The 25,767-nt window shown below is 38.0% G+C and overlaps 1 protein-coding gene across 6 annotated transcripts in view; it reads left to right on the top strand.

Moving 5' to 3' along the window:
- LOC136864626 (transmembrane protein 19) overlaps positions 1-25,767 on the top strand; it is a 220,661-nt gene that overhangs the window by 55,558 nt on the left and 139,336 nt on the right. For 5 of the 6 annotated variants that reach the window (XM_068226365.1, XM_068226361.1, XM_068226363.1 and 2 more), the window contains exon 3: positions 12,094-12,204. The exons of the other annotated variant lie outside the window; for it this stretch is intronic. In XM_068226365.1, the coding sequence (XP_068082466.1) occupies positions 12,094-12,204 (111 nt within the window). The remainder of the gene's footprint in view (positions 1-12,093; positions 12,205-25,767) is intronic. 6 annotated transcript variants of the gene reach the window in all.

Here is a 25,767-nt window from a genome sequence, read left to right as displayed (position 1 = left end):
TAGCTCACAGCTGCGCGTCCCTAACCGCGCTGCCAACTCGCCCGGTAGACATCTTCTTGTAGTGTGTCTGTAAAGTCAAGCCAGCATTCCTTTTTCTTTTGTTGTACTTTTTCATTTGGCCTTATTTTCAACTGCGCTATATTTCCTCAGCTTTTTCCATCTAGCCTTAGCTTCAACTGCAGCCTTAACCGTATCATTCCACCATGGTGTGTCTTTGTTGTCCTTCTTTTATTCAAATGTTCTTCAACATGTTCCTTCTGCACATTTCTCCATAGCTGTTTTCAAATGCCCATTCTTCCTCTACACTCTTTTGCTGCTTCTTTGACATTCTCTGTTTCAACTTTTTCTGGAACTCTTCCTTTCATTCACGTTCACATAGTTTCCAAGTTCTTAATTTCCTCTGTCTCAATTCTCTAAGTTATTTAATCTTCCCAAGATAGAATTTGGCTATCACTGCTCTGTGACCTTCAGACAGTGTTTCTGGTATATCCTAACCATGATGTCTATTAGTTGTTTCTGATTCCCTTTCTCAACCAGGATGTAGTTTATGAGGGTGTTGGTCATACTGTCCCAGCTGTGTCTTGTTATTTTTTGCCTACTTTCCCTAAACCATGTGTTCCCATTTATTACAAAAATCTGTTAGCTTCATCAACAACATTCCTCTTCCCATAGCCAGATGCTCCTATAATCTCTCTGTCTTTCTTTCCTGTCCTACTTCTGCATTCATTTCTCCAGTGATCTCTACATTCTTATGTTCTGTAAGTTTCTTTAGGTTCTATAGGAATCCCTCCAGGTCCATTTCTAAGTTTCCAGTCTGCAGAGCATATGTACACTTGGATTTTGTCAACAGCTTCAGTCCCAGTTGTATCTTGTTATTCTTTTTGGCTAGTGTTATCTTCATTATCCTAATATTGATCTGTTGTATTTTCTCAACATATTCAGGTCATGTTGAATTACAGTTCCTATTCCATTCTTGGTTTCCATACCATTGCTGTAATATAATATTTCAAACCACTTCCGAGTTCTTTTTCTGACTTTCCATTTGGTTTTTAGTTGGTCTCGGCAGTGCTAGGCCTTTGTCTTTGTTGTAAACTCCACTACTACTACTTCCTGTTTTCCTGTTAATGTCATCACATTGGTAGTTCCTATCTTAATGCTTTCATTTGTCAGTCACCCACTTCTTACTGCTCTCTTGGCAACACAAGAACTGTGCGTTGCCTGTAGGGAATGCCTTAACCCTTTCCGAGGCTTCAGTACAGTTCGACTTATATTCATTTACGCTATTATTGCAGTGGGTTTTCCACACCCAGAAGCATTTTAGAGCTACTACCAGCAGGAATACACGGAGTCGCTAAAATGGAGTACCAACCCTTTTGTGGCCGCTCCACTGGAGTACAGATGTTACCTTGAATGAGATTTCAGTAGCATTTCCTCTACTGCGAGCTCATTACCCTCTTACAGTGGCTCATCTGCCTAAGGCTGGTGACTGCTGTGTGGAGTCAGGTAATTTGCCACCACCTGACACTCTGTGTTTGGAGATATGTGTTACATTATTCATAGCAGTTTGATGTGAATGTAGCAAAATTCTAAGTTTAAAGCCATTCTTCTTTGGCAGTTCAATATCATCGGTTATATCTGGCACTGTACGGTTATGCTGAATCAAACTTGTATATACTGTATTGAAAATATGGACAGTTGACTCAATATTTTTTTGTTTTGTTCATCAATTATTGTTACAAACTTCCCTGCTTTTCTTTCCTGTGTGATTTTCTTAGCTGTAGAATGCCATGCTGACATTTGATGTTCATAAAGTTTCTTAGATATGGATGCTTACTGCACGGTTGTCCTAGAACCATAAGCATTTACCTCTTTCTTTTGCCATTCTGAAGATAGATGGAAATATATACCACACTCTACATTTAAAGATTTCAACCCTGCACACACTCTACAGCTAACTCTATCACAATACAAAATTTGTGACCATCTGTACTTGTGTGTGAAATATTGTCTTTGGACATCTAACTATACCGACAAATTGTTTGAAACATTTGAGGATGCACCCATACTTACATTTTCGTCTCTTGTGTTATATTTTTTCATTCCTGAAGTGAGTCATATTATCACCCTTGTAGATTTACTGGTATTGCTATCACTACCACTAAAAGAAATTAAAATTACGCTTTTGCTCTTCATTTTAATAGTAATATCTCTCTTACGTCCAAAATGAAGCATAATTCATACACTACTGGCCCAATAAACATTTCATTCTTTGTTCATGTGTTTGCTGGATGTAACATAACAATGAAGTATATAAATTTGCTTTGAGTTGGATCATTGATATGAGTAAAGAACTGGAATCACAGATAAGGCTATTTGTTATACTGTATGGAGTAGTAAATGAGTTGCAGAATTGTGAGCGACTACAGGGGGACCTAGACAATGTTGTGAGATGGACAGCGGATAATGGTATGATGGTAAATGGTGATAATTTCCGCACAGGGTACACTGTAAGTACCTAGGTGTTACTATAAGGAATGATCTTCATTGGGATAATCGGTATTGACGAGGTTGTTAAGAAAGGTTATAGATCTCTTCACATTGTTACGAGAGTATTTAGTTGTTGTTGTAAGGATGTAAAGGAGAGGGCATATAAATCTCTGGTAAGACCCCAATTGAGTGTGGTTCCAGTTTATGGTACCCACATCAGGACTACTTGATATGACAATTGGAAAAGATCCAAAGGAAAGCAGCACGATTTGTTCTGGGTGATTTCCGACAAAGGAGGAGTAGTGTTCTGAAAATGTTGCGAACTTTGGGCTGGGAAGACTTGGGATTGAAGAGACCAGATACTCAACTAAGTGGTATGTTTCGAGCTGTCAGTGGAGAGATAGCGTGGAATGATTTTAGTAGACGAATAAGATTGAGCAGAGCTTTTAAAAGTAAGAACGGCCATAATCTACTGTGTGTGTGTGTGTGTATATATATATATATATAAAATGTGCTCGCTAAGGGAGGATTTTGGATATTCCATCGTGAAGGGGAGAAAAGGGGGATGAATTTTCAAAATGAGGATATCTATATCTCAAAAACTTAAAAGTTTTACAGACATAAAAATTGGTATTTGGAATTTCCCTTAAAAATAAAGAAACATGTATTTTTTTTTGTTTTTGGAAAATGTCATTAAAGGGGTTGAAAAAAAGGGGGGAAAATGTTGAACACCTTTTATGAGGAGGCTTATTTTACTAAAAAACTGAAGATGTTACATACATGAAATTTGGAATCTCATTTGAAAATAAAGAAACACGTATTTTTGTGTTTTTGGATAATCCGATGAATAGGGCGTGAACAGGAGTGACAAGCGGGGGGTGAATTAAAAAAACTAGATCTGCAAATTATCTCAGACACGTAACATGTTGCAGATTTGAAAACTGGCATTTGGAATTTCTTGTAAATATTTTTTTAGGAAAGTCCACTTAAGGCGAACTGAAAAAGGGGGTGAATTTTTAAAATTAGCGAATCTACAGTATATCTCAAAAACTTAACATGTTGCAGATGTGAAAATTGGTATTTGGAATTTCCTTAAAAAATAAGGAAACACACATTCTTTGGTTTTCAGAGAAAACCCTTAAAGGAGTGGGGTGAAAGAATTGAAAAATTAGTTGATGTTACAAACGTGAAAACTGGTATTTGGAATCTCCTTTAAATATAAAGAAACATTCACTTTTGGGGAGAGGGGAATCGACTAATGGGTAGGAAGGGGGAGGGGTGAAAAAGGAGTTGAATTACTTTTATGTGTATACTTATATCTCATAAACTGAAGATGTTACAGACATGAAAATTAGTATTTGGAATCTCCTTAAAAATGAAGAAATACGCATTTTTCTTTTCTTCGAAAAATCGACGTAAGCGGTGTGGGGTTGAAAATAAGTAAATAAGGAGTTGAAATATGTTTGAGGATACTTTCTTTATCTTAAAAACTGAAGCTGTTACAGACGTGAAAGGTGGTATTTTAAATTTCTTTTCAACATACAGAAACACATTTTTTGTTTTCGGAAAGTCCACTTAAGGCGGGAGAGGGGTGGAAAGAAGTGAAGAAGAAGAAGAAGTTGAATTATTCTTATGAGTATACATTTATCTCAAAAACTGAAGGTGTTACAGACGTACAGGCATGAAAACTGGTATTTGGAATCTCCTTTAAAAATAATAAAACAAGTACTTTTTTGCATTCGGAAAATCCAGTTAAGGGGCTGAAAAGAGTTGGAAAAGCGGGTGAATTTTTACAATGAGTACCAGTGTATCTGCATTATATGTCAAAAACTTAACATGTTAGAGACAAGAAACTTGGTATCTTAGAAGTGAAGCTTCCACGGTGTGCAAAATTATTTAATTTAATTTCCGGGTTGAACCGTGTTGTACTTGTACGCATATCACCCACAGTTTGCCGATGTTTCGAATACATTGCAATATTCTTTGTCAAGGCGACTGAAATACCCCTACTCGATCCGAGGTAATCAGTCTCCCAGGCAGAAATTACACTACTAGAGTGGCCTTGATCTTGGCCTTTTTTTATCCTAGCCTTTCTGGCTGACGTAAGCCTTGGCTGTCTCGCGAGACTTCTGGAAAGTATATGTCACAGCCAGGTGGTGGGGGCTTGCCCGCGCTGTTATGTAATGGAGTTGCGGCCCGTGTGTTTATGTTGTGGTCTGTATGTCTTAAACTATGAATGATAGGCATCCAAGAATTACTGATTTTATATCCTTCTTCTAAATTTATGTTGTTCGGATGTTTCTTGATTTCGATAGCCTCACGGATTTTCCTTTCCAGATTCCAAGGGATAGCTGCTAGGATCTGGGTCTTGTCAAATGATATTCCGTACCTAGTTTCGTAGGAATGCTTGGCTACTGCTGAAATATCTGTGTTTTGGTTCTTGGTGTGACGGATATGTTCTTTTAGGCGGGTGGAGATCAGACGTTTTGTCTCACCTACATAACAAGCTCCGCAGCTACATTCAATGTGATACACTCCAGGGGCCTGTAATTCTATTGCGTCTTTTACTGGTGGTAGATAACGGGCTAGCTTACGGTGAGGTTTATAGATAGTTTTTATGTTGTATTTGTCCAGTATCTTGCCGATCCTGTCTGTAGTGTTTTTAATGTATGGCAGTATTGCTGTTTTCTGGCGGGTCAGTTCTTTTTTCCCGTTGTTTTCTCCTGCGGCGGCCTTTTCTTTGTCCTCTTCTGATTTTTTAAGGGCTCATCGGATGTTATTGAGCGAGTAGCCATTTTTCCTAAGGGTTTCCGTGAGGTGTTCTTTCTCTTCCTCGAGGTGCTCTGAATCAGATATCGCTATGGCCCTGTTCACTAGTGATGTTAGGACAGCCTGCTTTTGTGATGGGTGATGATGAGACGAGGCGTGTAGGTACCTGTCTGTGTGAGTGGGTTTCCTGTATACTGCGCGACTCAGCGTCCCATTGGGGTTACATATTACTAGCACATCCAGGAACGGTAGTTTTCCGTCTACTTCTATTTCCATGGTGAACTGAATATTTACGTGTATGGAGTTGAGATGGTCGAGAAATAGCTGTAGGTTATTGCTCCCGTGAGGCCAGAATACAAAAGTGTCGTCCACAAAGTGGAGAAAACATTTCGGTTTCAGGGCAGATGTAGCTAAGGCTTTCTGTTCGAAGTGTTCCAAAACTACGCAAGCAACCAAGAATGAGTTAGCTGGAAAATTTATAATGTCCAATAACGGACCATTATATTGGTATTATAAATTTACTCATTCAGGACAAATATTTTAGGTTCCCCATGGGAATCAACATCTACATCATTTGATGGCCAGGCAGGCATCTATTTTTGGAAATGAGACATAGCTCTCATAGTGTATTGGCACTGCTGGTGGCTTCAAATAGCCTATGCAGTGGCCTCCACGGTATGCACTAGCCTTGCGTCTTGGGTGGTGTGCTAAGTCCCAACTGACGGGCCTAACTTAGCACACGAGGGCAAAACGCAGGCAACCAAGAATGAGTTAGCTGGAAAATTTATAATGTCCAATAACGGACCATTATATTGGTATTATAAATTTACTCATTCAGGACAAATATTTTAGGTTCCCCATGGGAATCAACATCTACATCATTTGATGGCCAGGCAGGCATCTATTTTTGGAAATGAGACATAGCTCTCATAGTGTATTGGCACTGCTGGTGGCTTCAAATAGCCTATGCAGTGGCCTCCACGGTATGCACTAGCCTTGCGTCTTGGGTGGTGTGCTAAGTCCCAACTGACGGGCCTAACTTAGCACACGAGGGCGAAACGCAGGCAACCAAGAATGTGTTAGCTGGAAAATTTATAATGTCCAATAACGGACCATTATATTGGTATTATAAATTTACTCATTCAGGACAAATGTTTTAGGTTCCCCATGGGAATCAACATCTACAGACCACAACATAAACACACGGGCCGCAACCCCATTACATAACAGCGCGGGCAAGCCCCCACTACCTGGCTGTGACATATACTTTCCAGAAGTCTTGTGAGACAGCCAGGGCTTACGTCAGCCAGAAAGGCTAGGATATAAAAGGCCAAGATCAAGGCCACTCTAGTAGTGTAATTTCCGCCTGGGAGAGTAGGGGTATTTCAGTCGCCTTGACAAAGAATACTGCAATGTATTTGAAACGTCGGCAAACTGTACGTGATATTCGTACAAGTACAACACGGTTCAATCCGGAAATTAAATTAAATAAGAAACTTGGTATTAGGAAAGTCCTTTAAAAATACAGGAACTTGTACCTTTTTGTTATTGGAGAAAGCACTTAACAGGGAGTGAAAACAAGTGAAAAATAGTTGAATTATTTTTTTTATGAGGATACTTATATCTTAGAAACTGAAGATGTGACAGACATGAAAATTGGTATTTGGAATCTCCTTTAAAAATAAAGAAACATGTATTTTTGTTTTCGGAGAATACACTTAGATGGGGGTGAGGGTGGGATAAGGAATGATCAAGGGGTTGAATTATTTTTATGGGGTTACCTTGTGTAGGGGAGAGTGTTGTACCTTGGAACGTTTGTACCTTGGAACAGTTGCATTATCTTTGATCGTAGTAAACATTTTTTGGATCAGTTGAGTTGATTTCATTACTTTGCCACCCTGGGCAGCACAGTTTGTCTGGTGGCATCCATTGTGGTTTCAGTTCCAAGTTATTTAAGTGTAAAGCATTTTGGTACTGAAAGTATTTTAAAAGTGATTTCAAATTGGCATATTAGTAGTTCACACATGTAAAAGAGATTCCTTCAATATTTACACTAAGTTAGTATGTAAATGGGCTGACTTATACACAGGTTCAATTTTTGTTCTACCTAACCTGTAAAAAGAAATTCATGTTTTTTTCTGAAATGGCTACATCATGTACCTTGGAACACGCACACCTATTGTACCTTGGAACATAGGTACATTACAAGGTACACTAAGTTCTTTTAGATGCTATTTTGAAACATTATCTTGGTCTTATTCTGTATTCAACTGAATCCAACTCAGTTTTAATAGATCTAGACCTAATAATCTGAAGTTGTCTACAGATTTTGATCTTCTCTTGATCAAAACAGACGTCCTCTCACATCACGTCACATTATCAGGCTATTCCCCACAGCTGAAGAGAGGAAAGAAGGAAAGGGAAGTCAACAGTCCTAACAGCTACTCCTGACAAACATGATCCCCATCCTAACTTGTCCAATATGAAAGAAAATAATGAATCTAAAACTTTGATTGCAAAGAAAAGGACTAACAGGAATATTTTCCATTCAGAAGAGGAACCTGATATGGTGTCTCGTGGTAGTGAAGCAGATTATGCAGCTGATCTGCTGGGAGAGCAGCAAGAGGATGACTTTGCATTAAGTCAACACTTTGATCACCCATGTCTTCCAGGAGAATTTGTTCTGATTCAATTTCAAACAAAAAAGTTTCTTGTACATTATGTTGGTAAAATACATATATATGAGAAATGTTTTTATGAGTATAAAATTCAGTTTTTAAAGAGACAGGGCAACACTAAGAACTTCATATTTGTCAAAGATACACTATATGATGTTTCCGAGGAAGACGTTATAATGAAATTGCCTCAGCCAAATATCTCTGGTGGCACCCAGTGACAAAAGAAACATATGCACTTTGAAAAAGATTTCATAACTTCCAGGTATGTCACTGAAACAAATCTGTGTTTGATTGTGCTGTTGCTGTAATATGAAGGGATACTAATAACAAAACTAGTTTAATCTGATTCTTTTTTTTATTAATAGGTCATTTTCATCAAATTTTTAAGTCATTTTTAGAGACTTGTAATGAGAGAATAATACTGTGTCCAGTGACACAACCTGTTTAATATTATGTATACATGTACAGATGAATAACATCATCATTTGTTGTGAAAAATGTAATATTTTTGTAATATTCAGTAATTCTGTCATAACTGTTAAAGTTGTTCCAAGGTACATGACTATGTTGTACCTTGGAACATGTTGCAGAGTTCAACAAAATGTTTTTTAAATACTTAACTCTGACACTGAGCACAGTACAAACTGCATTAAAATAGGTGGAAAGACCTATATTAATAAGGAATAATAAGTAGGATTCATGAAATACCAAAAAAAAGAAATTAAAAAATGAAATGTCAAAACTGTTCCAAGGTACAACACTCTCCCCTATATTTCAAAAACTGAAGATGTTACAGATGTGGGAATAGGTATTTGGAATTTCCTTTAAAAATAAAAAAATGTAAATTTTTTTGACTTGAGAGAAGACTGTTTCTCACATGTACATTTCTATGTCGCATGGTCGTCTTAGCCCCAAAAGGTAACACCACACACATGGTTTACAACAAATTTCTGGGGTAAATGAAACTCAATTTTTTGGTGAATTTTTATACTTCAGGAATTTTCAGATAATGTCTTAGTACAATGCCGAGGAACGATTACTTTGATCAAATTACGAAATCCATGCGAGCAAAGCTGCCGGTAATTGCTAGTATTAAGATAAAGTGCAATTTAAGAGCACAAATTGGGGCAAATAATCAGCTCATATACTCATTGACACAAAACTAATATGTGTATTGCAAGTTGCTTTTGTCCCAGAAAATTGGACATCTCATAATATAGTGTATTGCAGGATAAAGATATGATGAAACATGATTTGTACACTGACTTAGCAAATGTCATGGGATAGTCACCTAATAGCATGTGGGGCCTCCTCTGGCCCTGCGAACTGCAGTGAGACACCATGGAAGTGAGTCGACAAGTCCCGGGTAGTCCTCTGGACGCAGCTGACACCAAATCGTTCGCAGAGCGGCTGCCAGTGCTGGTCTGTTCGTGGGTGCAGGATTCACGGCACGGAGCCTGCGTTCCAGGACATCCCAGATATGCTCGATAGGGTTCATATCGGGGCTACTGGGTGGCCATGGCAGTCGTTGGACCTCTGCTGCATGTTCCTGGAACCATTCCCGGGCGACGTGGGTGAGATGTGGCGGCGAGATATCATCTTGAAACACCGCAGAACAGTCTCGGCGCTGGAAGGCCAAAAATGGGTGGAGATGGTCTCCGAGCAGCTGAACATACTGTGTACCATTCAAAGTCTCCTCCAGAACAACTAGGGAGCCCATTCCATACCAGGAAAATGCACCCCACACCATAACAGAGACACCAGCGCCCTGGACCACACCTTCGAGGCAGGCGGGATCCATCGCTGCATGTGGTCTGCGCCATACACGGTGCCTCCCATCGGCATGGTGCAGTTGAAATCATGATTTGTCTGACCATATCACGTTACGCCATTGTTCCAGTGTCCATCCCTAGTGACTGGTGACAAATGCACGTCGTCGTGCCCGATGACGTTGGGTTAACAGTGGCATCCGTGTGCAGCGCCGGCTCCCATACCCCATAGAACCCATGTTCCTACGGATTGTCCACTGGGAGACGTGTCTAGCATGGCCTGTGTTGAATTGAGCCGTTATTTGTTGCACGATTGCCCGTCTGTCACTACTGACAATCCGTCTCGGATGTCGCCGGTCACGGTCATCGAGGGTGGCTGGACGGCCAGTCGTTCATCTGTTGTGGACGGTGACACCCGCATTCAACCATTCACGATACACCCTGGACACGGTTGATCGTGTGAAGCCGAATTTCTGCACCACTTCCTAAAACGCACTTCCCATCTGTTGGGCACCGACCACCATACCCCGTTCGAATGGTGTCAGCTCACGACGACGTTCCATGTTACACCTGTCACATGCACAGCCACTGCTCACAAGGTCTCCTATACAACTGCCGCTGGCACAGGGGGCGTGTGATGCGCAGACAACACACCTACGCATCAGTGCTCCGCTATACCATGACATTTGCTCCGTCAGTGTACATTATGGGACTAATTCATCCAGACATGTACATTTCATTTATAATAATAAATAAGTTAGATGTTGTATAATTAGAAAGAAGAAGAAGAAAAAGAAAAGAAAGAGGAACATAATGGAGAGGAAATGGTAGTTCAGGAAGGATTTAGTGATGACATTTATAGATATTGAGAAGGTATATGACATTGTTACTGGTCTTGGATGCATTGGTGAAAAAGAAGGTTGGCAGGGCAGATGTACAAATGATCAAAGGCATGTACGAAAAGTGTGTAAGTAGTGTGAAGACTAAGATAGGACAAACAAACTGGTTCAATGTAGAAACAGGACTACGACAAGGAAGTGTATTATCCCCTCTACTCTTCGTCACAGTCGTGGATGAAATCCACAAGAGCGTACAACAAAAAATGGGAAGCAAAGGGATAAAGGCCTTACTGTTTGCAGATGACATAGTAATATGGGGAAAGGGTGAAATGGAAGTAAAACAAGAAGTTACTGCATGGAATTGGGAGGTAGAGGAATTGGAATGAAAATAAATGTGGAAAAGATTAAGACAGTAGTAATGATGAGAGGTAATGCTGAAGTAAATGGAAAACAAGTGGAAAGTTTAAAAAGCTTTAACTATATGGGGAGTATACTTGCAGAAGATGGGAAAATAAACAAAGAAATTGGAAAGAGAATTCAACAAGTCAATAGGTTTTAGCAGTGTGCGAGAGGTATAGTGTGGAAACAGGATGTCCCAGAGAAATGCAAGAAAATTCTGTACTTAATGTATTACACACCAATTTGACATACAAGGCAGGCACATGAACAGCAAGAAAACATGATGAAAGCAGAATCCAAGCAGCCGAGATGAAATTCCTTAGAGGACTTATTGGTAAAGCACGAAGGGATAAAAACAGAAATCAGGGAGAGAATTGGATTCCCTGAACTGCAAGACAAGAGAGAGACCAGTAAGCTGAAATTGTATGGACACTTAAGAACAGAAGAGGATAGTGTTCCAAAGCCAGTATTTACAGAGAAAATAATAGGACGAAGGCAACGGGGAAGGCCCAGAAAGAGGTGGATGGATAGGGTGAAGGAGAGTATGGAGAAGAGAGGAATAAAAGTAGAAGAAATAATGGAGGAAGGAAAGGAGTGGTGGAGAAGTAGAAAACTGTGGAGGTTCTTGATTCACAACCCCACCCAGAAGACTGGAAACAAAATGAATAATAATAATAATAATAATAATAATAATAATAATAATAATAATAATAATAATAGAAAAACATGAACATCTCTCTCTGTTGAGTTCATGTTACTATTTGTGTGTTTACTGTATATTCAAATTTGTGCTTACTTGATTACATTCCATATATTAAATGGAACATGATTTGTGTATATAGCATGTAGCTATCATTTTACTGTTAACAGACTCTTGTGAAAATTCATCTCAAAAGGAAAAGACTCTTGTTTGGCTTGAAGTTGATAATGAGCTGTTTATTTCTGCTGTTTGTTTGCTTTGTGTTTCATGTCATATGTTCCAGTTGCTAATATTTTGCTCTTCTAGTTATGTCAGAAAGATGTTTTTGTTTTTACTGTTTTTATCAAATATTATTGGAATGAATGTTTTATTTTAAGGAAGTAATGTATATATAACCAAGTTAATTGATAATTTTATGAACTTATTGTCCATTGATACTTTTGATTTTGTAGCCGAAACTGTAATTCCGCCCACTCGATGGCTCACTGCCACAATCACACCTCTTGCTATAGCAGCTTGGGGGTTACGTAAAAAGAGCGTTGACAAAAGTGGTGCTGTTCTGGGTAAGTTTAATTTAATTCAGCTTATATGATCCCTCATAGATGCAGAGCTTAAGTTAATTCATCCATTCTTAAAATGCTTCAGAGAAATGGGTATTGCATAAATGTACCAATCATTGTTTGTGTTCATTTTCCTATTCTGATTTAATAATTATTATAATGTTGGTTTTATATTCCAATTACTACAATTTTTATAGTTTTTGGAGACACTAAGGGGCTGGAATTTTTTTCCACAGTAATTCTTGTACGTGTTGTTAAAACTACTGATATGAGGCTAGTTTATTTGAGTGACAGGTTTTGCTTCGCTGAGTCTTTTGCATGTCTGTATGCTAATGTTTAAATTGCGAGCTTGTCCTGTTAATTTCTCGCATCCACTGCAGTTAAATGGTGATATCTCAGTATCTGCAAAGTTACAAAACTTGCGTCTGCGTCAGTTGTACATCTTGGACGATTGCATCCCGGATGCCTTTGATAAGTATGGTGTTCCCAAAACTGTCTCACAGCTTTGAAAACACGTGCGGGGTATGTCTTTAACACCACTGCAACATAACGATAGCTGAGTCCATCATTAACTAATACGATAACTCTTGCATAGTCTTCAGGATTTAGACATACTTATTTGCAATGAACTTCACAAAATTCTAGGAAATACTTAGTAACAAATCATTAAATGAGAATGCAACAAAGCCACAACGAGCTACATTGTAGTATCCTAAACATAATTTGTAATAGCGGTACTGCCATAAAACTCTTAAAACAACCCTAGGTAACAGAATTCATGAACTGGTTATTTTCATATTCTTGTTTCCAAATGTACAAAAAATAAAAACAGTCCTAGGCCTTGAACAATATAAAGATATTTGAAGCATTTTAGGCCTTCTCAATCATGAACTTACCAACATTTTGCCCCAGTGTGGCAGTGGGCGCATCAGCTAGATCACCATACTTTCTCAAGACGCTGACAACTAGTTCGCCACTGAGACACCACTGCAAGCCTCCTATGAGGACAATAGTGCACTAGGGGAAGGATGTTACCTCCACTGTCTTCGAAAAGTGTGGCAGTCTAACTGATTAGCTTACTGTCACACTGATGCAAAACGCTGGTAATTTCATGATTGAGATGTCTTAAAACGCAACGTCTTTATTTTTAATTTTTTTTTATTCTACTGGATTTAACTTTGTGCACCTCATCATCAAACTTTCACCGATACAACAGAATATTGTATGTCAACACAGCACCTTCAAAAACAAGAATTTTAACATCAAGTTTTACTGATCATCCCATGTGGACAATTTTAATTTTAATGTCAACAATATATTTTTAAGTGTTGTGCTCTGATCAATCCTGAACACTCTTCACCATTTTAATTGATGTATTCGGCTACCCAAATTATTTCAACAACAATAAAGGTGTTTTAATTTAATCCACCTATTCAGTACTTTTATTTTCACTTATAGTGGTTACATAAATAGATTCACATTTAAATGGGACATGTTTCGCCCTCAGTTAAGGGCATCTTCAGCCTAAGAACAATCGTCAAGAGTACAACTAATATTAAAAGTGGAAGCTAAAAGTTTAGCCAGTTATTAAAATTTGGGACATAAAAATGTGAAAAATGATACAATATATAAAGATGTTAATGGAAACACTGTCAGTGATTAAACTATAATCCTGTCGGAGACTAAAACTCCTTCCATTAAAATTCAAATTAAAACAGTTCATTTAAAATGTTAGTGGAAAACCAAAGTGTCCAATAGACAGTATACAGACTCAAATGTACTCAGTGTAATTTTTCATATGTTTGACAGACTGGAAGAAGTTTTATGACAAGATACATGGAACATGTTAACGCAGAAAAACATAGGAAATACTCAGTGATGAGTTTGCGTATGAGGGAGACTGGTCACAGATTTGAATCCATAGAGAAAGACCTAGCGATAATTAGAAACATAGAAAAAGGAAGAATGTTGAACGAATTAGAAAGTTCATATATATATCTATTTAGATCAGACGTACAATAAACAACAGAATCTTAATGAAACCATGGACGGTAAAAATATGTTAAATGAATTAATTCCAAAATGATTAAAGTCAGTTAGTTTGAATAAATTTAGGATACCTAATATATTTAATTCTTCATACTCTAATACTCCTCCCATGCCTACAGATATTAGGCCTACTTCCAGCAATACGGTTGACTCCGCCCCTTTGTCAGCCTCGTCACAATTGACTCCACCCATCCTCTCCTCCCTTCCACACTCCCCTATTCCTTCCCCTCCGAGTTCACTGCCGCCTCTGCAGTACAGTTACAACATCAGACTCAGAGCCAACAGAAGTGCAGCAACCAACACAACAGTAGATAACAAATAACAACTTTCAACTAACATGTAGGTCCTCATCTGTTTCAATTTTTGTAATTCGAATTCTCTCCTTACGTTCAACTTCTTATTTCATCTTTTGCTTCTCTTACAGAAAACATTATTTTCAGTATCTACTGACATTTCCTGGCAAGGTTTCAGCGAATAGTATTACCTACCGGTGCTAAGGGCCACTTACAATTTTTCAACTGATGCTTCTGTCTCACTTCATGCTGACGAATTTCATCTGTGGCCTTGGATACATTGTATTTATGATAACCATATTAATGCTTGTGTTCACGCCCTCATGTCATTGGCTTTATATTATTACCACTTTGGTTTTCTACTAACATTTTAAATGAACTATTTTAATTTGAATTTTAATGGAAGAAGTTTTAGTCTCCGACAATATTATAGTTTAATCATTGACAGTGTTTCCATTAACATCCTTATATATTGTATCATTTTTCACATTTTTATGTCCCAAATTTTTAATAACTGGCTAAACTTTTAGCTTCCACTTTTAATATTACTTGTACTCTTGATGATTGTTTTTAGGCTGAAGATGCCCTTAATTGAGGGTGAAACATGTCCCATTTAACTGTGAATCTATCTATGTAACCACTATAAATGAAAATAAAAGTAATGAATAGGTGGATTAAATTAAAACACCTTTGTTGTTGTTGAACTGTAAATTTTCAATACGGACCAAAAATGAGATTTATAACTTGTAATACCCAAATTATTTTAATGTGTTGTGTCGTCCTTGTCCTTGTTGCTTTCTCTTAAAGACTTTTACGACTGATGATGTCTACAAGTTAGACGAAGCATGTCCCGTCATATTTCTAAAAAATGATATGTAAATAATTAGATAATAAAGAATCTTGGTATTGTAAAGGTGGAACATTTGACTCAACCTTCAAAGTATACTTAAGACAATACAGGCTTTATAATGAAGTTCATTTTTTGTAATAGTCTCGAACCATATCGCATATCATCTACCGTCGGCCCTTAGCCGGACAGAATAACAGACTATACTCCCGCAGCTCGCCCGTATGGCATGGCAGCTGGGACATGACAAAACACACTCTACTTTCTACGGAGCTAGCGAGCTTCTTTTATCCCCACAGGACGGTTGGCTGGACTGAAAATATGAGGTTCCCTAATTTTGCATAACTCGGCCATTCTTCCGCCGATTTGCTTGAAATTTTGTATAGTGGTATTTATTATTTAGGCCTACAAGATGACGTGCTTCAAATTGCGATCAAACATCCCGTTATGGCTATAGTGACATCGAAGGAATGGAACATCGATCGTGACGTTACTCGGCTAGTACCCTGCAGTGTATGTTTACCTGCCTGCGCTGTTACACATGATGCCTGCGCGCTCGGTGCTCGTTTCAAATCTTCACAGACGGGTGTTGGCGGGTTTTTCACAAGAAATACATGGACGGCAAATGCTGACAGGGCATTCCCGTTTCATCTCCCCCCTGCTCTGGGAAAAAGGAAATTGGTGTACGATTTTCTTTTTATTTATCTCCTTGCAAAGTATTTCATGAGGTTGTCAGTGTTGACAATTCCCTCGATGTTGCCATCCATTTTCCATCTGTTTAATGATGACCCGAGCTTCTTCCAAGTATTTCATGGGTATCGGGTAAGGCCGTTTCTTATAAGACGAAGTATCAGTAACATCTAAGTGGTGTTTAAAACCTTTGATAACTTCAGGTTTTCAGAAAACACATCTGGAAATTTCTTAAAAAGCTCTTGGATTGCCTCTGCCTCTCTATGATCATAATCTGGGCTTTCAGCTACACTGGCATAAATTGTGAAGTTGTAGTGGTCCTCGTAAAACTCATTGTTGATGATGGACGCTACCTGGTCCTCTGTGGGTCCCACTTCCTCAGGTCTCCCCTCTTCGTGGATGCATTCTTCGACAGGCGGAGCATCGCACGTCTTGCTTTCTACTGCATGTCCACTGGGGTCTCGAATCCCGGATGCTTCACCTCATTACTGGTAACCACCTGTAGCTCTACAGATTTGACGTCAAAAATTTTATTATGCAAGCAGGATAATCAATGATTCCCCCATGCTGTATGAGGAAATCTGATCCAAGGATCAAATCAAACTTCATCTGAGTCAATATCAAAAATAGATGTTGGAACTTCACACCACCAATTTCTAACTCAAGAAATGCCTTGAATTTGCATTTAAAAGCCTTATCAGGAACTATGCCTTTAACCTTGACTTGAGCAACAGGTAGGATGGAAATATTGGTGGTCTCTTGCGCCACATCTATCAGTTTTTGTGAGATTAGTGAGGCTTGTGACACTGAGTCCACTAAAGAATTGACAGTAATATTGCCTAGCTTAATGCTTATAATTGGTAGACTGCGCTGTATTTGAGGCTATCGTGGTGTCTAATCTTCATACAGTAAATCAGTACCCTCTAAGTATGGGATTTCAGGTAATCTCCTTATTGCTTCGTCAGAATTTTTTTTTTTTCACCCGTGGTTTCGGGATTCATTTCCGTCCTTTCATTTTTTCTTTGTACCTCTTCCTGGTATTCCAAAGAAGCTGCTCCAGGTAGACCTTCCCTGCTCTTATTTCTCACCTATTCTCTTGTCTCTCTCAAACGTTTCTCTAACTCTTCTCGCTGGGAGTTCATGTTATCATTAGATTGGCTAGCTGTCTGCCTCCACGAAGGTCCTTGTTTGAACGTAGCCCTCTCTTCATAGGGGCGCTTTCTAAATCTTCTGTACTGGAATGGTACGTCTTGACGAGTTCCTCTTTCTTCTTTTGGTTCTGGGTTTACTCGAACCGGAGTCTTTACTTCCACGGGGTTAGCCTTAGTTTCTTTAGTTCTACTAGACTTCTTTACGTTCTGAGTATGAGCAGTATCGAGTTTTCTCAGGACGTCATCAAGCTGCTGGACGTTTGCCGCTACCAATATCTCCTGAACGTTCGGGGGGAATTGCAGTGTTATCACCTGAATAAGTTCTTGCTCTGGCAAAGGAGGGTCGAATAGCTGCATCTTTTTAAGCTGATATGTGAGAAAGTCTGAGTATCATGAAGAATTTATGGAAGTATTATACTTTCTGGAATATAATTGGAGCTTTATTAAGTGCTGAGTTTCAGAACTCCAAAATCGTCTAAGTAAGGCTTCCTTAAATTCTTGTTAAGCCCTGATACTGAATTTGAAAGCAGTGTACCACATTAATGCCCTGCCTTCTAACTATTGAGATGCTATACGTAACTGACGGTCTGTTTTAATGTGGTTCTCCTGGAAATATTCTTCAAGGTTAAGGAGAAACTCCTTAGCTGTATACTCCTCCTTCCCTGAGAATTTAGCTGGTTTTTCCTCAGTCATTATGAAAGCTGTGGAAACATTCAGGGTTTCTCCACTAGTATTATGAAGGCTAGATGATGACACATCCTGTTCGACTAGACTTTACTGCTAAGAGATTCCATATTTCCTTGGAGTTCAAGTTTCAGTGTTTTAACTTTCCCCTGTATGGAATTCTCATCCTCTTTGACTTTCCTCTCTAAGTCAGTTTTAACTTTCACTACATCGTGACAGATACAAGTAATCTGTGTGTGAGCGTTATCTAGTTGTGTCTCGATACATGTATCAGCCTCCTCTTGCTGAGTTTTCACAAGATTAATTTCATTTCCTAACTTCACGAAATTATTTTTAACCGATTCATGAAGGTGGTCTTGAATAGAAGCCATTTTGGTTTGTGCAAGTGATAATTGAACATGGGACTCTTGAAATTCTCCCTTTAAACTCTCTACCTCTTTAATGACTTCCTGAGAAGAAGAGAAAGCACTTTTTAAGTCCTCTGCTACTTGTGATTTGATGTCGTCTTTGATGGTTTCTAAGTCATGTGTTAATCTTTCATTTATCTCCATGAACTTAGAATCCATTCTTTTGTTAGGCTCTTCAAATTGTTTCTCAATTTCAGAACCCGCATTATTGAGTCTACGTTCCAGATTACGATTTACTTCCTCACACTTTTTATCGACAGACTCTGGTAATTTTGCAAGGTTAGCCTCATTAGCTTCCCTAAGCTGAGTTATATTATTATTGGTGGCCTCGTTGGCTTCTCTAAGCTGACCTATACTAACATTAGTGGCTTCCATACGACTTTCCGAGGCGGCGTTAAATTATCTAAGTTGAGTCATATTGGCATCTAAGGCAGCGTTAGACTCTCTAAGTTGAGCTCCTAAGGTATTATTAGTGGCATCAATACGACTTCCTAATGCAGCATTAGATTCTCTAAGTTGAGTCATATTGCTATCTAAGGCAGCAATCCTGCACCCTAGATTAGTATTACTTTCTGTAATCCTGTCATTTAGACTGACTTTTGAAGCCTCAATAGCAGCTAATATATTCTCCATATTAATATCGTTATTTTCACAAAATGCAGAAAATACAATCATTCAATTGATACGTAAAGTCACCATTATTGTCCAGTGGTAAAGTTCAATAGTTTATTAACACAAAATATTAAACACTTATATGAGACTGTGCATAAAATCGAATATTGTGTCTGAAAAGTTTCAGTACAAAAAAAAAAAAAAATCCCTTGTGCCATTAAAATTAAGAGTTCTGTGCTATAAGTCTAAGATTTTATTAAAGTCACTAAACTGAACTTGTTAAAGTTATAGTATGGAATATCTTTAGAACTGAACTTGAAAGTAAAGATATCACTTTTCTTATTTGAGTTATTTAGTGTCACTTTGTACCCTCTTTAATCGGGCCCCAACGTCATGGGTGCCACTTTCATATACTACCTTCTCTCTGTAACAGGAATGCCCATACTTTAGCTTAGTGGAGAACATGGATTGACGCCAGGGCGTGTACGGTCCATGCTCGGAGAGTTGGAGAGAGAAGGGTAGTGCAATAAGTTCTTTTTAAGTGGAACTTGCAGTTTATTCAAGAAAAACAGATAAATCATATCACCTTTACAGACTAATGGCTGAAGTTTGAGTGTCCAGAAAGATGTAGAGAAGGCGTCGTCTGTCGGCGTCATCCCACGTCGCTGAACTCCTTCCCCTCACCATGGCACCACGTCATCCCATGGCGGTTGTCGACCCTCGATGTTTGAAAGAAACTCGAACTTGAAGTCTGATGTCTGGTGATAGTGCAGCATGGAACAGTTGGTTAGCTCTGGATTCCACTGAAGTCCCATGAAGGGAGTACAGAAATGTATGGGCTTCGCATAGAATGTCAAACTCCTCTACCGCATTGCACTGAAGGTTGTGGCCCTACACTGCACAAGTTCCACTGCCAATAGTGTTGGACGCAAACTACTTCAAAGAAATAAATTCAGAATCACAGTTCCATGATGATAATGCAAGTTAACACTGTTCAGTAAATGAAATAATCACTGACGAACTTGAAATGATAGGCAACACAAAATCTGGAACCTTCTGAGGTTCAACCGTATGCAACTTCACTTAATCTCAGTTACAAGAAAATAAATAAATTGAGTCCCTCGGACACAGTCTTTCGTAATGTTCGTAGTGAATACGGTGAAGTGAATGCAATGATCTACTACATACAAACTTTGAAGTACATTAAAGTTTCTATGAAGGCAGTTTTAATTGATCACAGTGCAGTCTTATGACTTGAAGCCAAGTTTTCGTAAAGGAACAGTTTATGAATTGTAACACATAGTCTTGTGAAAAAAACTAAGTTCCAGTAAGACATAGTCTTTACGAAGTAACTTAACACAGTCTCTCGAAAGAAATGTAGGCACAGTCTTTTACGAAGTGAATTAACACAGTCTTTCGAAAAGAAATTGATTTTCACTAAGGCACAGTCTTTATGCCCCAAGTTAATCACACTCTCTATAAAAAGCACAGTTTTTCAAAGTTTCTACGTGACAGCAATTAATGTACAGTCTCTGCAAGACGAAATTCACAAGTCAGAAGAATGTTAATCAGCTAAACCAATTCTATCACTTGCATTACTATTGAACAAGTCTTCTGAGGCAACTTATTTCCTTCACACGAAGTTAAAGTCCTTCAAGTATACGTTCGACACTTAGACACTCGAACCGTATCGCGTATCATCTACCATTGGCCCTTGGCCGGACAGAATAACAGACTATACTACTGCAGCTGCTGGCCCGTACGGCGTGGCAGCTGGGACACGACGAAACACACTCTGCTTTCTATGGAGCTGGTGAGCTCCATTTATCCCCACAGGTTGGCTGGCTAGACTGAAAATACGAGGTTCCTTAATTTTTCATAACTCGGCCATTCTTCCGCCAATTTACTTGAAATTTTGTATAGTGGTATTTATTATTTAGGCCTACAAGACGACGTGCTTCAAATTACGATCGAACATCCCGTTCTGGCTATAGTGACACCGAAGGTATGGAACATTCGATTGTGACGTCACTCGGCCCTGGGCTGGCACCCTGCAGTGAGCGATCACCTGCCTGCGCTGTCACACATGATGCCTGCACTCTCAGCGCTCATTTCAAATCTACACAGGTGGGTATTAGCACGTTTTCCACAAGAAATACATGGATGGCGAATGCTGACAGGGCATTCCGGTTTCAGTATAATGTGGATTCAAGAAATGAAGATCTGCAGAATAATTAATATCTCATTAAAGCTGTAGAGTGGGCTGAGTGTTCGTAATGGTTGAGAGGGATGTCACCTACCATCTGAATGTGTCTTCAAACAACGTAACATGTGAGCAGTGGCAGCTTGTGACAAAATTTTTAAGGGGTTCACAACAACATGTTCATTCATGTCTCAAATCCGCAAAATAGTAACATAGGTACATAAATCACTTCACTAAAAGTTCCTTGTACGGTTCCTTTTTCACAAATAAGATGGTAGAATGCCTATAACCGAGGACAAATTTTATACTAGACTAATCTGTTAGTGTAGAACAAAAGTAAAATTCATAATAACTTTATTATACTGCGAACATTGAAGGATGCAAGCTCTATTCTTGGTTTCTAAATAGCATGAAGTTCACCTGGGTATGACCAGAAGCATAGAAATAATGTGTACCGCATTTACTGGTCGATTTTTTAAAAATAATTGTTTCCGAATTGACCCCAATAGTCTCCACATTATCTCGGTTAATCAGGGTTCTACTAATCACATGTTAATTATTCTCATCTTGGAAATTATAGACAACACTAGCATAGGGAATTCAATACTAGCACTTTGTGTGCATGAGAATTTTCATCTTTATTTTTGCACTCAAATGAGCAAGGTCTGTGCACCCAACTGAATTCCATACACTTCTTTCTTTGTTGAACAATAAACAGGGAAAACAAAAAAGCACATTCCTAGATCTACATCCACAGAGCCACTTGCGTGTTTTGTACTTCTCTCTTAAACTTACGCCTATGCTCACGTTTGTCAGTTTTTGTAACTTTTTCGATAATCAAATGTGGTGTTCCGGTCCAAGCCTTTTAATTTCTAACTTATCTGGAGATTAATATTTCACTGGTTAAAATTATCTGAACTGAATTCATATCCTCTTACACAAAGAATACCATGGTTACAAACCATACAAACAGAGAAGCAAAGCACAACACTCAAATACATTTCACTTGAAAAGATTTTCCAATCACAAGGTAAAGCAAACTTCTTCCTGCAATTACAAACACCTGTTCGCAATGAGCTAGAAAATGCCTATTCAGATTTACTAGCGAAATCTGCCAGCAATGTAATGCAATAGTAGATCCTGTGAGGCTGTGGCTGACCGTAATGGGGGAGGTGGCGGACCCTTGTGGTCAACTGTAATACTGCCACTGGTTTGAGGGTGGCTCTAGACCAGACAGCAAGGCACGTACCTTACCGTGCTCCTCGCTAATGGGAATATCAGTGCATTAAACCATGACGTCATCTGCTTTGCGCATGCGTATAGTCTTCAGCACAATAGCACATTATCCAGTGTGCTCGCTACACTGTCAGTCATAAAGAACAACTGTTGGTGTAACGGAGCTTTGATATAAGTCAAATGCTTGCGATCGATTGTGGAAATCAGGTCGAAAGAAAGGAAAGTTTTACATTATCCATGAATGCGGAAAGATGTATTAAAACTGGGTGTTCATGTGCTCATGTGCTCCTGAGAGCCCACTGCCACTGCATGTGAGTCTACCCACATATTCTAGTAGTTGTTGAACAAGATTAGTTTCTTTTGTTTTCATATTTTAAATGTTTTTTGCCATGTTTAGGCACATTAAAAATTTGGTAATGCACGTGGACTGACCTAGTTCTTTGAGGGATGTTTGTCTTCCTCAGCGTCAACTGTAGGATAGTTGTTTTCATTATGCAAGGTTAGCATCTGTTGAGGTAAACTCATCAATAATATACCTCCATGTCAACATAAGATAAGGTTAAAAATTTATGAGGTGGAGTTTCTGTCTTTGGTAAATGTTGTGGAGTACGATGTCCTATTCGTTCTGTCTGGATAGACCTTATAATTTTAAAGATCTTTGAAATAGCCTCATGACTTAAAGCCACATGGTTGAAATCCCACAGGTGGCAGCCGTGAAGATGGTTTTCCGTGGTTTCCCATTTTCATACCAGGCACCAGGCTATACCTTAATTAAGGCCATGGCTGCCACCTTCTCAGTCCTAGCCCTTTACCATTCTTTCATTGCCAAAAACCTTTGATGTGTTAGTGCAACATTAAACAAGTAGCAAAAAAAATAAAGCCATATGGTAAATAATGTTTATCTTATGTCAACCTTCTGTGAAGAATTTATGCAGTGAAATGAATGTTAAAGTAGGCCTGGAGAATAATAATAAAGAGAATGATAGCTTCGTTATAATAATAAAAATTGATTGCAGCTTTGTGACAGTGACAAATTATCATAGCCATACTGTATGAAGATGCGAGTTACAGCTTTGTGATGAGTCCAGTACATTTGTGATTTGATAGAATTTTCATCCTATAATAAATTAAAAATTACTAACACTTTCTTTGAGAAGAAAGATAATACATAAATTCACATGGACTGCAAGAGGACAGCGATCAATTATTGACTATATAATGGTCAGTAAAATGTTAGGCCCAGATGTAACAGATGTCAGAGTACATAGAGGCAGTGATTTATATACAGATCGTTATTTGGTCATTGCAAAAATCAAAATACTTGCTAAATGGAGGAAAAGGCTGAATAGAAATATACACAGAAACCAAGAGATCTATAAGGTACATTTACTACAAGACGATGGAATAAAATACTTATATCAAAATCGGCTGCAACAGTGTTTAGGTCAGGTACTGATATTAACAAAGAATGGGAAATCATAACCTCAGCAATTCTGAGGGCAGCAGATGAAGCCATTGGAATCAAGAAGAAATTTAGGAAAAAAACTGGGCTTAAAATATGGAATAAAGAAATTTCAGAAGCTGTCAAGCAAAAACAAATATTATACTTGAAAATGATACAGCATTGCACCCCACAAAATGAGAAAGAATATAAAAACAGCAGGAACAAGGTCAAGTCACTAACGAGAAAACTCAAGCAAGAATCATGGGATAGGTTAATAAACTCAATAGAAGATGATATCCATGGTAGGCAAGAGATGGCGTATAAGTTAATGAAGCACCTCAACAGTAATGAAAGATAAACTGCTAATATAAATGTAATCGAAGAAGAATCATGGATACAACACTACAAAGAACTGTGGTATAACGGAGAGTATGGAGAGAGTCAGGAAGATCAAGATATAGATATCGACATTGAAGGAATAGACCTAATTGATATAGAAGAACTTAATACTGTTCTGAAATCTTTCAAAAATAGAGAAGCACCAGGGTTAGACAATATAAATATGGAGTTGTTCAAATATGGTAGGATCATTCTTAAATTTAGAATGTTACATTTAATTAATCTTTGTTGGAAAAGAAGAAATATACCCGAAGAATGGAGAATAGCTAAAATATCACTTTTCAAGAATGGAAATCGAAGTTTTTGCAGTAACTATCGAGGAATAAATTTATTAAATGTTGGCTATAAAATATATGCTAAAATAATAAACAATAGACTTAAAATCATTGCACACAATCTCTTATTGGAAGAACAATATGGATTTAGGAAAGGCAGATCCTGTACAGATAATATATTTAGCCTCAAACAGATACTGGAGAAGAGAAGATAATTTAACTTGAGTACTTATGTCCCTTTTGTCGACTATGAAAAGGCTTTTGATAGGGCAGATAGAGAACAGTTATGGAATATAATGGTAAAAAAGGGATACCCTAAACATCTTATTCAAGTTATCCAAAGTCTGTACAAAAGGACGAGAATTGTGTTAGATCTAGGATACAGACTAACGGAAGAAATATTAATTAATCAAGGTGTACATCAGGGATGCAGCCTCTCTCCAACACTATTCAATATATATATATATATATATATATATATATATATATATATATATATATATATATATATATATATAGGTAAAGTAATCAGAAATTGGAAACGAATTGTGCACTCTGGAATAAAATTGAACACAAACACATACATAAATACTATGCTCTTTGCAGATGATCAATTTATCCTGCAGGATGATGAAGATGAACTCCAGAAATCAATACATCAGTTAAACACCATTCGTAAAAGTTATAATCTTTGGCTATCCAGAACGAAAACCAAAGTTATGGCATGGCAAGGGAAATATCCTATCAAAGCAAAGATAGTAATTGACAATCAACCAGTAGAAAAGTCTCAAATTTTAAGTACCTTGGTTGTGAAATATCTTTCAATGATGATGACGAGATGAAGAAGAAGCTTCATCGATTTCAGTATATGTGTGGGACAATTCACCGAACACTGAAAGGAAAAATAAGAGAAAATACTCAACTTAAATTCTCTACCAACTTTGTTATACGGAAGTGAGACATGGGTGGATAAAACAAGCTATAAGAATAAAATACAGTCATCTGAAATGAGATTCGTTGTGTAGTGGCCCACATTTTTCTTATCGGAGAATTCATTTTACTGTGAGTGATGCATGCCTGTTAAGAGCAGTAACAGGACATATTTTTCAGGCTGTATAATGAATAAGGCTCAGATTTTTAGATAAATAAATATTTTTTTAGATAAATACATAAATAATAAATAAATAAATAATAAATTTAGATAAATATTTTTTGTGTACTTACGGCTTGAAGCCGTAAAATTACAGTCAGAAAATAAACATCTTGAGGCAATAAA

The sequence above is a fragment of the Anabrus simplex genome, chromosome 2 (genome assembly GCF_040414725.1).
Source record: "Anabrus simplex isolate iqAnaSimp1 chromosome 2, ASM4041472v1, whole genome shotgun sequence".
Lineage (NCBI taxonomy): Eukaryota > Metazoa > Arthropoda > Insecta > Orthoptera > Tettigoniidae > Anabrus > Anabrus simplex.
The sequence above is the reverse complement of the archived record's forward strand: the minus strand, read 5'-3'. Positions and strand labels throughout refer to the sequence as shown.